Here is a 13,078-nt window from a genome sequence, read left to right on the forward strand (position 1 = left end):
TCCAATGAAAGCTTTGCCATGCCTCTGGACCTCAGCCCAGAGGGGAGACTTTGCCATGCCTCTGTAGGTCTAAAGCTCTGGGGTCTTTACATGACCAGCTCATGTCAATAGCACACATTCTCTCAGGACCTCACTCATTCAAGCTCCCTATTCCTTACAGAGGAAATAGAGAATTATTATTTAATGGGTTGCAGTTTCAATTGGGAAGATGAGAATGATAGTGATTGTACAACAATAAGAGCATATTAAATGCCAGTGAACTGGAGTCATAAAATGACTGAAATGATAAAATTGAACAAACCAACCTCTCCCACTTTTGATAACTCTGTGCTCTCTTCTGAGATGTTCAGTGGTTTCTACTCTTGATTGTGCTGCCTGGTGTATAACAAGCAGTCCTTTTACCTATTAGTGACACAAAAGTACAGTTCTACCCACCTGCACATCTTGATTCCCATTGTTACTTTAATAAGGGGAAACACAGACAGGGGCTCTTCCTCCAGAGATGTGTAATGGCTTCACCTAGAGTGAACTTGCATAGCAGCTCTGGAAGCTACTCACTGCTTATGTGCTTGATATCTTTGTCTGTCTGTCTGTCTATCCATCTATCTCCGTGTGTGTGTGTGTGTGTGTGTGTGTGTGTGTGTGTGTGTGTGTGTGTGTTTGCACCTAAGGATCCAACCAAAGTCCTCATATGCTCTATCACAATGCTACATCCGCAGCCCAGAATCTTATTGTTTACAAATTATAAATTTTAATTTAGGGTATAGTTTAATACATGCTGCATCACAGCCAAGTAGTCAACTGAGGTGGCCTGAGAGGAAGAGCCACCATGTCTGCATGGCTATGCCAACATTAGCAATACTGCTCTTTCAATTTATCTACAAGGATAACAAGCTTCCTTTGGCACTGGCATAGTAATACCTATTTCAAAATCAAAATAAGCCTATTACTAACTCTAGTTTGCTTGTATATTTGCTCCCCTTATACCCATTTTTCAAAGGGATGAAAAATTTAGTCCACAAGCCTCTTTGGTTTTCCTACAAGATAATTCTTCCCTGGGTACTTCTTCATCTGCTTTAGGATCCATATTCCATCCCCAGCCAGCATCCTAGGTTGATGCTAACAGTTTAGGCTTTTGCTACAGTATATATCCATAGGATGCTGAGCACTGCCTGGTATTTAACATCATTCTATATTCATCTTTTTTTATTTTTTTGAGAGGAGGGTAACTGTGTAACATAGGCTGACCTCAGATTTGTAGAAATCCTCCTGCCTCCCCTCCCTTAAGTGATAGGATCTTGCATATGAGCCACCACATCTGACATTACTCATCTCTTTGAAACCAATTTCTACCCAACACTTACTTGTTTATGAAGAGTATAGTTTTTCTTTTAAAGATTTATTTATTTTAATTTTGTTTTATATGTACGAGTGTGTGCCATTATATGTAAGTCTGTGTGCCATTGTATATGCAGTGCCCATGATGCCAGAAGATGATGTCAGATCTCCTAGAACTGGAATTGCAGGCAGTTATTAGGTGCCATGAAGATGCTAGGGACGAAGCTCAGGTCCTCTGGAAGAGCAGCCAGTGCTCTTTACCACTGAAACATCTTTCCAGCAACCACCCCCAAGGTGTTTTGTTGTGTTGTTGTTGCATGTTTGTTTGTAGAGACTCACTTGTACTGACAGGTGAAGATCTAGTTCATTCTTTTTGCTATCTGGTGTTTTGTTATCTGAATAAACAAGCTTGATTTTTTAAAAGTATTTGCAGTAAGCAAGGTGAAATGTTAATGTGGTAGCTACCTCAACACTCATCGCATTATTCTGTACATTTGACTTAAGTTTGGAATTATTGGAAATAGGAAGGCAGCTAGAGAGGTGGCTGCTCAGCTACAATGGGCTAGATGGAGACTGTGGCTCTGCAGCTGAGCAGCCTGGGAGCAAAATAACCTTTGGGCACTGACCGCCTTGTGTGCCTCTCCTGGGAACTTGCTTCCTTGGGGGAGATGGCTAAAAGTCTTGACCTCAGGAAGAGTGTTTGCTTAACTCCTTGATTTGGAACAGATTGGTAGGTGGCCAAACATACTCAGTGGAATTTGTTGTGGCCCTGTTCATTTTACAAAGGAAACTGGCAAATGACCATATTCTGTGTGACAGATTTTTAAAATACTTTTTAAACACACTTAAGCTATAAATAATCCTCATGATAAATATCAATCACAACTTTTCCCAGACAACCCTTGACCTCAGCACTATAAACTTGGGCTAAAACAAATTCCTTCATTCCCATGCTTGCTGGACACCCTGGAACCTGCAGGTGGCCTCCGGGCTCTGTTCCTTCTTCATCTCATATGTTTTCTGAAAAGTAAGACTTGTCCAAAGAGTGAACCTTTAGCCCATGGTGTTCAGTGTCAGGACTGGAGGTCAGTTCTGCCACTAATTCAAAGACCTGTACTGGGTGAGATTAGAACCATGAGTACCAAGTAAATCTGCCAACATGTAGTACTTCATCAAACTGACCAGAGACCCCTTTCCGTGATCCTTCCCATGGAAGGGTGCCAGATCCCCAGTGTTAACACTACATACATCTAGCCCAGGGAACCTCATGTGAAATGGTTTTCAGATCTTAGGCTCTGCCTCCTCAGATTCAGAGCTCTTCTTTACTGGAGCTCTCTCTCAGCCGTGTCCCCTGGAGTGTTCAGCATACTAACACCCTTCTCTCCACCCAGGGTATGACTTCTGCCAGGTCCTACAGTGGTTTGCTGAGAGAGTTGACAGGATCATCCTGCTCTTTGATGCTCACAAATTGGACATCTCAGATGAGTTCTCAGAGGCGATCAAGGCCTTCCGGGGCCAGGATGACAAAATTCGAGTGGTATTGAACAAGGCTGACCAAGTGGACACCCAGCAGCTGATGCGCGTCTACGGGGCTCTCATGTGGTCTCTAGGCAAGGTCATCAACACACCAGAGGTACTTCGAGTCTACATTGGCTCATTTTGGGCACAGCCTCTGCAGAACACAGACAACCGCCGGCTCTTCGAGGCTGAGGCACAGGACCTCTTCAGAGACATCCAGAGCCTGCCCCAGAAGGCTGCAGTGCGCAAACTCAATGACCTCATCAAGCGAGCAAGGCTGGCCAAAGTAAGCATTAGATGACAGGGTGGGTACTGGGGCTAGTATTGGATTGAACTGCTATCTCCTGTATAATGGGTAGTTCCATCCCAGAAGGCTTAGGGGAGGAATGTGATTGGTGTACACCTTTAATCCCAGCACTTAGGCAGCAGAGGCAGGTAGATCGTTGTGAGTTTAAAGGCCAGCCTTGTCTTCACAGGTGTTGCAGGCCAGCCAGGGCTACATAGTAAGACCCTGTCAAAAAAGGAAAAAAAAGTTACCATACTCTTGCTGCATCATTAATCCCAACATTCAGGAGATAGAGTCAGGTGAATCCCTATGAGTTTGAGGCTAACCAGGGCTACACAGACTGATCTACACCCACTGAAACTTGGCCAGGAAGTAGAGTTAACTCCCTTCTCTTAGTGTTCTGGTGTCAAACAAAAAAAAAAAAAAAAAACATCAGGGGAAAAGTAGTCTCCTGCATCCTGACTTTTGGTATGGCCTGGGTGCATAGCCTTCTGGAGTCCACCACAACTGTAGTTCATTTAGTAGACACTAAATAGATAAGGTATGCCCAGGCCAGAGCTAAGAGTCCATCTGGTGGAGGAGGGAGACTCAGAGCACCCTTATTATAAAGAACTGTACCGATGAAGGAATGGGTACTTGCCCATATGGCACTCAGAGGATGGTGCCATGAGCCTCCCAACACCTTCTCACTTCTCCTCAGTGGTTGTCTGCATGCTGCAGCCAAATGTGCATGCGCCTGTGTGTGAAGAGACCTTCCCCTGGCTGCCTCTGCCCTATACACACAGTGCCACAACCTCTGGTTCCCTTTCTTACACCCCAGGGTATACACACACTTTCCTCTGTGTCACCAAGCTAACTTGAACCCAAAGGGTACTATGTGAGTCACCATTTTCTATCCTTTCTTCCTGGTATAAACTACTTCCTCTCAGAACTCAAAGCCACTTTGTTCCACTCCTGCAAGGCAGTTGCTCTAACTAGTCTGTGAACCACATATCTGCAGTCTCCTGAAAGGCCCTCTACCAGGTTTAATGCGTGGTCGGTCACAGAAAGTCTGTCTGGTTTTGCCTGTTCAATGACCCTTTAGCACATGGTATTTTTCTTTTCTAGCTGATATAAATGAATTTAATTTCAGGGTATATAAAAGTCTAAATTAGTTTTGTCATTGTTGGGTTTTTTTATTTTGGTTTGGTTTGGGGCTTTTTGGGGGGGGTTGTTTTGTTTTGTTTTCATTTTTTGAAACAGGGTTTCTCTGTATAACCCTGACTGTCCTGGAACTTGCTCTTTAGACCAGGCTGGCTTTGAATTCAGAGATTCACTGCCTCTGCCTCCCCAGTGCTGGCTAGCCTAAATTATTTTCTAACCAAAGTTAGTAGCTCCTGTAGACTTTGCAAATTTCATGGGATTTAATGCCCCTGGACATTATAAAGTTGCCAGTCACTACTGAGGGGCCAGTGACTGAAGAAGATACAGCTATATTCTGTCATAGAAAAAAAAGATGTGGGGAGGGGGAGGATGGAATGAGACTATGAATAAAGGGCTGGGGAGAGAGAATGTATATGGATATGAACATGAATAGAGAGCTGGCTGGAAATGCCTAGCACCACAGCCTGTAATGCTCCCTGCCATTCCTGAACATTGGCCGTTAGAGTAGATCAGTGTGGCCTAGGTTAGTGAGACACAAAATGCCTCTGTGTTCTGACTCTGAATAATGAAAACCGTTGTGCTGATGTAGGGGGAGGAAGGTCAAAATTGCTGAGCTTACTTATAGGAAAAGAAATCGCATATTCTTTTCTTCCTAAGAATAGTATCTGGCTTGTTCCTTTTCACAGAGGAAAATGTTTGGGGCACATCTACTTCCATCACCAGCTCCCCAGGGCCACTTGCACATGGTATGTTGCAATACCAGTTGAGCATTAGGACAGGAAGCTGCCTGGGCTGGATAAGAAGCAGAACTGAACACAATGGCCTTGGCCCCCTAACATGGCTCAGTTAGTAGGGTGCTTGCCTAGCATGCAGAGAGCCTTAGTCTTGGTCCCCAGCACTACACAAGTCAGCTGTGGTGTACATACTTACAGTCCCAATAAGACAGAAGGCTTAAAAGCTTCAGGTTATCTTCAGCTACATAGTAAGCTTGAGGTTAACCTGGGCTATGTACAATCCTGTCCAGAAAAACAAAAACAAAAAACACAAAAATAAATGTGGGGAAGGGGTAGGCAAAAAACCACTGCTTACATTTCCTTACAATGCTTTTGTTTGGTCATGGTCATCTTTCCCTTGGCCCAGTTGTCTTTGCAGCATTAGGCTGAATGATATAAATAAATTCTTTCATAGTGTGCAAACCACAAGTCCAAATCAAGGTGTTAGTAGATCCACACATCCTCTGAGGACTCTTGCTTGATCATGTCAGTTACTTGACAGTTGGGCATCCTTACCCTTACTTTATACATGAAACCTGACTTTCAGAAAGGCAATATAACTTCCTGGAGCTGACTCACAGCCTGGAAAATTACAAAATACACATCCCAAGCCCAAGTAGTCTGCTTGGTCCAGGAAGTCTTGATTTATATCCAGTGTAAACAGAATCTGCAATATCTTTTTACTTTACACTCTTGCTTATATATTAATCTGTAATTCTACTTATTCTAGAAAATTCTCTATCCACATAAAACCTATAAGGGACATTTTAGAAAATGTGATAGATAAGTTTTCAGTTATCACCTAAGAGATATGAGATCTGAGTCCGCTGATGGGATAATGTTTACAGAATTTATGACCCACCTAGGAAAAGCAAATGTATTTTCATTTTTAAAAAATGTTCATAACAGTTTCATTTAGAATAGCCAAAGTATGGAAACAACCTAGTGGCTCGTGTATGTAATGGGATGGTACTCAGTAATGAGGAAGAGTGAATATTGATATGCATAATAACATGGAAAAATCTGAACAATAACCTTCTTGGCAGCAAGTGCCATCTCTCCAGCCGTCTCGGGGAACATCAGCACATCCCTACCCTTCAGTCCTCTTCCCAGATTTGAACTCCTAAAAAGATTCCAAAGGTACATAGCTCATTTCCCATGCTGCTGGACCATGCAATGATCAGTTTTAAGTTCACGCCTAAAAGTACCCAGTCAAAATCGTGATGGTATACACCTGTAATCCTAGCGTTTGCGAGACTGGGACAGGGAGCTCACAAGCTTAGAGCCACTGGGACTATATAATGGCAGAGCAAGACACCAAGGACTAAGGGTATACCTCAGTGGTAGAGAGTGTGCTCAAGGCCCTGGTGTCTGTCCCTAGCACGTGGGAAAAGAAGAAACATGTCTACACAGAGGACCAGACTAAGGGTGGGAAAAGACTAGATTAGATAGTATGTGTAAGTGTCCTGCGCTGCTTTATTTTAGGCTGAATGATATAAATAAATTCTTTCATAGTGTGCAAACCACAAGTCCAAATCAAGGTGTTAGTAGATCCACACATCCTCTGAGGACTCTAAGTATTCCCATCTTCCTCTCCTGGCTTTCTTGGGGCTCTGTGGCCTGTGTTTTATCTTTTAATCACTCTCACAGTAATACAGGATTTTAATAATACAAACAAAATCTGGATATTGGGTAATTTTGCTGTCTTTCCTCTTTGTGTGTTTTCAAAGCTATCTTCTAAGGAACAAGAAACCTTCATGTGCTCTAGGATAGCCTCTTCACCTCCTTACCTTTTATAAGAGGGAGGCGGCCTGCCAGAATTCTGTTTGCTCTGAGACACCAGTCAGAGTTTACCACACGATTCTTCAGACTAAGAGCTATTTTAGGAAAGCCCACATACGAATTTGGGAAATAGAATTTAGTTTTATTCTTCTATAAGCCTTCTTTATGATATAGACGAACAAAAATCAAAAGTGAGGCAGGTGCACTATCAGACCCCATTCTGCACAAGGTTAGGAAAGGCCCCACCCACTCAGTAAGGAAACCAAGCAGCTTTTGAGGAAGGGGTGGTGGGAAATGAGAGAGGAGAGCTCAGTGACTTTAGGGGTCACAAGAGTTCTGTGGAATTTAGTTTACTTTTCAAAGATGCATTTTCCTCTTAGTCACATGTGATATGCAGGGCCTGGCTTTCCTGTTTGCAGTGTCAAATTCCTTTTTGGAGAAGTTAGGCGTCTGATACAGGCTGAAGAGTGTGAGAATTACTGTGCAGTGTGTGGTGATGAGCCCTTTAATGCTTATCCACTGCAAGGCATAAAAATAGCTCTGTCCCTGCCTGGGCTTTTTGGATGTCAGTGCCCATGCCTATATATGGAAACCTGATTCTCTGAAGGCTGACCTCAGATGCCTTAAAGGCCCCCTTAAGTCCCTTTGAGACTGTTAGAATCACACGTGGTTTTGGTACCAGCTTTGATCTGAACAGAATAACAAATCCTTGTTCAGTGGGGCTTGGCTGCTCAGTCTCACATTTTTTCACCTATGAGTTTGGGTCTTGGGCTTATTATTGAATTTATTGAATTATTTTAGCAGGGACAGATGGGAGAAAGGTTTCACTTGGTAGCCCAGACTGTCCCAGAACACTGTGTAGCCCAGGCTGGCCTCAACCCATGGTAGTCCTCCTGTCTCAGCTGTCTAAGGGCCGATATTACAGACATGAAGTCACACAGGACCACAGGGGCAAGTGAGAAACACCTCAGGTTCATCACAAGCCTGATTTTGAGTTAATAGTTTCTATAACCCTACATTCAGTTAACCACCTTTAGAGAGGTTGTCCCTAAGCAATAGCCATATAGCACAGCAAGTGTATATTTTCAGCTGGTATCTGTACACTGCATGTGCTTACATTAATGTTCAGCTTCTGTGTGCCCACCGTAGGCATGCATACCCAGAGGCCCTCAGCTAAGCTCACTTTCTCCACTTTTCTTCCTCCTTAAGCTTCTAATGAAATCTCTTATCTTTAGTAGCATTTTCCAGTCTATATAGCTGTTATTTTTTTTATGTCATTGTTCTGTTTTTCATCCTTTCCTATTTTAGCTGTTTATTTGACTTCCAAATTACTCTGTAGGAAACTTTGTAATGAACACAGTTTTCTGACCTAAGAAATAAGTGGAAGAATGGTAAAACTGAGAGAAGGGTGTGACACAGACAGGACAGTCAGTACCCTCCTTAGGGGGTTGGGGGATTTCCTTTCACGTATCTGGGTTTCCTCCCCAGAGAGAGCTTTTCATCCAGCCTGGTCTCATACAAAAATCACTTAGTGCCACCGGTGAGGATTTCAGCATTGTGCCCATTAAGGTATGCCCAGTGATTGTTCTTACTTCATTCCTCACTGGGCACCATTCCTGTATAGCTAAACTACAATCAGCCCCCAGTTTCACTTCCAGGCGCTCCCAGGCCACAGGTGAAACTTTTGCTACATTTTCTGGCTAGTCACAGTAGGGTCTGCTCACTTCCTGCCCAGACACCAGAATTACCACTCAGGGGCTATAGTCAGTTTCCCTTTCTTGGGAGTAGCTTTTAAGACATAACCCCCAGGCACATTCTCTGTGCAACTCATCCCACCTAGTTCTCAGCCAGGCAACACACCAGTCACCATTATTCTGGCCTCTCTGGCCCCACACAACCATCATCAGTGCAAGCTTTGGGTCCGCAGAGCCTCTCTTCAAATCCTCCAGTGGCTCCTAATGCCTGCTAAGCAAGGTCTGGATGCCTCTCCCACCTCCGGACCATTGCATGATTCAGCCCCAAATACACACCCAGCTTGTTAGCACCCTATCTTGCTCTTCTCTCTGCATCTCCTGCTGTTCTTCACAAGGCCCAACTCAGATGTCACTTCTGCTTTGCCTTGTCATCCCCATAACCTTTATCTGTCACATTCAGTCTCCTATTGTCTTTCTATACCCTCCCCCTTATCAGCCTTTGATGATGGGGTTCTCTCTGCCCACCATCACTGTGTGATCTCAGCATATCTGGTCCTTCTGGCCCTTCCTCAAGTCCAGCTCTCAGTTTACCTGGTTCAGACCAGCTCTCTGGAGCTCTGAAATACATTCTAGTTCCCCTTAGGCTGCCTGGCTCCTGGCTCCTCACCAGAGTTCTTCATGGGAATGGGTCTCATTTATCTCTAGTAGTTAGCGTGTGCTCATCTGACATGTCTCCCTCAGGTACATGCCTACATCATCAGCTACCTGAAGAAGGAAATGCCAAATGTATTTGGAAAAGAAAATAAGAAGCGAGAACTTATCTTCAGGCTTCCAGAAATCTATGTTCAGCTGCAGCGAGAATACCAGATTTCTGCGGGGGACTTCCCTGAGGTCAAGGCCATGCAGGTACTGGGAGCCCCGTTACAATGTCACGAGGAGGTTTGGGAACTACAACTCCTTGCCACAATCCCTAGCTGGTCACAGGAAGTATAAGAAATTCTTGAAGTTTAATGAAGGAAAATGCAATGAAGTCATCTCCTTAATGGTGACCCATGATAATGGCCTCCTATGACTAAAGCAGACATTGTTTGCCTTCCAAAATGTCTTTTTAAAGGGGAGACAATTAGCCAAAGGGCAGTAAAGCTCACATGAGAAAGACAGACAGCCTGGCCTCATAGACAAGCCTAGAGTTGTCTTTGAGATTGAGGTGACCCCTGGTTTTCAGGATCTCTGAACCTGAAGGAAATTAGAGCTAGGCTTGTCTTTGAAGATCACTTTGGATAGCTCCTGCATCCATAGTGAGGAAATATACTTGGACAGGCTCACTGCTGAGAATTGTGCTGGGGCTCTAGACACAGCTATACTTTGCTGTGTTCAGCAAGAGTTCTGTTGAAAGACTAGTATTGGTGGCCTCCAACCTGATTTCAGAACCTCTCTTTATCCCCCTTTAGCTCTGAACAATTCCAGGCCAGCCGTGATGGGGCTGCATTCAGCCGCTTTGGCTCAACCAGTGTCCAGTGTCCACTGCCCCACAGTGATGGGTTGTCCTTCTGAACAAGGTCTCCATCTTTCTGTCTAGTGTAGTGCACATCTGCACAGGGTCACAGTCCTCCCTATTAAGCAGATGACAAGTGCTCAGGTGCCTGCAGCTACCCGCTGTATAGACACATAAAGAGGTGGCCATGTCATCTCCACCTGCTTGTCTCCTCACATCTAGTGGGTCCCTGAGTGTATCTACAAGAAGGATGGTTCTGCAGTTGCAGAGTGGGAGCTTGTTGGGACCCTGTGGGTCTCCTGCTTGTGTGGGGATGCCATCATCACTATCCTATGGGAATATGAACCATCTCGGGCATAAGAAGCTGAAGTCTAGATTTGTATGTAAATCACCTTTCAAATTTGGACTCAAATTTTCAAAACCTGGATAAACTAAACTTAGGTTCTACCCTGAGACCAACCGTTATGTCATTTACTACAAGCCACAGAGACTGGCTAAAGTGAAGGTATGGCTAAGGTTGGGCCTCAGAGAGACAAGGAGGAGGAAGGGAGTGGACAAAATGAGGTGAGGTCAGCTTTAATAAATGAAACACAGACATGGCTGGGGCAGGGCGGGAGGGGTGGGCTAGACTCATTCTGGTGGCAGCTCTTTATGCCTGGGGCCAAGGTGGGTGCTTCTGGTAGGCTCTGGTCATAGGGTCTAGCCAAGTTATTTGTTTCTTTGTTTATTTTCTCATATGGTACATCCTGACTGCAGCTTCCCTTCCCTCCCCTCCTCCCAACCCTCACCACCCCCAGCTGCTCTTCCATTTCCCTTCAGCAAAGAACAGGCCTCCCAGAGATATCAACTGAATGTAGCATAACAAGATGCAGTAAGACTAGGCACAAACCCTCATATCAGGGAGGGATAAGGCAACCCAGTAGGAGGAAATTTGTTTTATGAAAAGTACAGAGATACTCTTTTTCTTACCTTTCTTTCTTGTGGTCACAAGACAACTTACTCAAGGACTCGTGGTTAGTTGTTTCCCAGAGATGACCTTTTGTTTTGTTTTCCAACACAGGGTTTCTCTATGTTGCCTTGGTTATCCTGGATCTCTCTCTCTCTCTCTCTCTCTCTCTATCTATCTATCTATCTATCTATCTATCTATCTATCTATCTCTATCTCTATCTCTCCCCCTCCCTCCCTCTCTCCCCTTCTCTCCCCCTGTAAGCCAGGCTGGCCTTGAACTCACAGAGATCCACCTGCCTCTGACTCCTGAGTGCTGGGATTAAAGGTGTGCACCAAACACTGCCCAGCTGAGACTTTTTCTTTTATCCTCAGGTTACCCTGAATCCCATGGCTCAACTACAGGATAGCTATTTCCTTGTACCTTTCATAAAAGAACTTAGTATCTTGGCTTAAAAGAAATCCATGAATAAGTACCCACTATGTGCTGTGGCACCACATATATGCACTCATGCCCACACCACGTGATGACTCCCTGAAATCCCGAAGCTCTTCTGAGATCCCCTGTAGGTGAGCTCTCATAACAGAGCAGGTTCTGGAATGATAGCTGTATGAAAATTAATCTGGGTCCATCTGGGTCAGAGGAAGCCCAGGCCTCCCAGAGCTGGGGGAAGGAGTCAGGGAAACCAGAGTCTCAGGAGCAGCCCATTCATCAGGAGTCCGGGTGAGTGGAAGCCTATACTAGAGTCCCCATGGTCATGACCCACATTTCATATCTTCATTGAGCACAAGTCCCTTGGGACAGAACAAGGAGCCCCAGCCCCTGAGATGTCATGTTCATGTGTGCTCATTTAGTCATTCATCCAGAAGAATGTTAAGTACTGTGGCCAAGCATTGTCCTAGTCCCTGGAATACATCAATGGGCAGACATTTAAGATAAGTAGAAGAATAATTTAGTCTTTGCACCTTTGCTGAAACATGAATGCTGTGGATTTCAGTGTAACTACTGACTTCATGTCTGTGATTCAGGGTCTCTTTGTAAGGCTGTAACTCCAGAGTCCATTACCCATGCCATGCTCACTCTAATTCCCCTTCATCTAGAACAGTGGTTCTCAACCTTCCTAATGTTGTGACCCTTTAATACAGTTCTTCATGTTGTAGTGACCCCCACCATAAAATTATTTGGTGCTACTTCATAACTGTAATTTTGCTACTGTTGTGAATTGTAATGTAAATATCTGATATGCAGGATATCTGGTATGCAGTCCCCAGTGGGGTTGCAACTCACAGGTTGAGAACTCCTGATCTAGAATGCATTAGGTGCTCAATAAATACATGCTGAGCATGCACCTTTCCATGAGGCTGTTAGGATCTACCATCTTAAGCATCTGTGTGTGGGTTAGAGGTAGAGGCTACAACTGGGAAATAACAGTCACAAACTGGGTATATGGAGGGTCATGAGGAGTGTTCACAGCTGGCTTTAGGTCTATGCCCTCTCTCTCAGGAGTTCCCTGGTCAGGAGAGTCTCACATCTGTTTCACTGAACCAAGTGCATATTTCTGTGTCTGTCCTGTGTCCTGTCCCAAGGGACGCTGGCCTATTGTGCAAAGGTAGTCCTGCAGCATGAGAACACTATTCTCAGTTGTCTTGAACAATTTGACCCTGTGTGGATGAGTTACCATGTTTTAACAGCAGAGGGTAGCAGAGCCATCCCCATCTGCTCCTCCCTGCCACACAGTTGAAAACTGCTCTGGTGAACTTTGGTAGTAACTGGGCAAGGATAACCCAGCCTGAGGCTGGGCTAGGAACCTACTGTTTGGAAGGTACAGCCCCAGGATCCTGGGCCCAGAGGTACAGTTGTTGATCTCATTTAAACATGACTGCATGGCTATCCCAATTAAAAAAAAAAAAAAAAAAGTTTGCTGTTTTAGACCTGCTCTGCTGGATGGCAGTAGCTTGTCCTCCACACCCTTGCTCAGGTCTGTAAGGACCACAGGGACCAGAGTTTATTTCCTGTGTGCTTTCTTTCTGGGCAGACATAGCCTTTGCTTTCTAGTCATTCCTGCAAAATTGTTTTGTTTCTTCATATAACTGCCATCAGAA

General features: G+C 44.6%; 1 protein-coding gene across 1 annotated transcript in view; it reads left to right on the top strand.

The window, feature by feature from the left end:
- Ehd4 (EH domain containing 4) overlaps positions 1-13,078 on the top strand; it is a 63,877-nt gene that overhangs the window by 46,576 nt on the left and 4,223 nt on the right. The window contains exons 4-5 of the mRNA XM_051183647.1: positions 2,730-3,142; positions 9,276-9,440. Coding sequence (XP_051039604.1) covers positions 2,730-3,142; positions 9,276-9,440 — 578 coding nt within the window. The remainder of the gene's footprint in view (positions 1-2,729; positions 3,143-9,275; positions 9,441-13,078) is intronic.

This window comes from Phodopus roborovskii, unplaced genomic scaffold, assembly GCF_943737965.1.
Source record: "Phodopus roborovskii unplaced genomic scaffold, PHOROB, whole genome shotgun sequence".
Classification (NCBI taxonomy): Eukaryota; Metazoa; Chordata; class Mammalia; order Rodentia; family Cricetidae; genus Phodopus; species Phodopus roborovskii.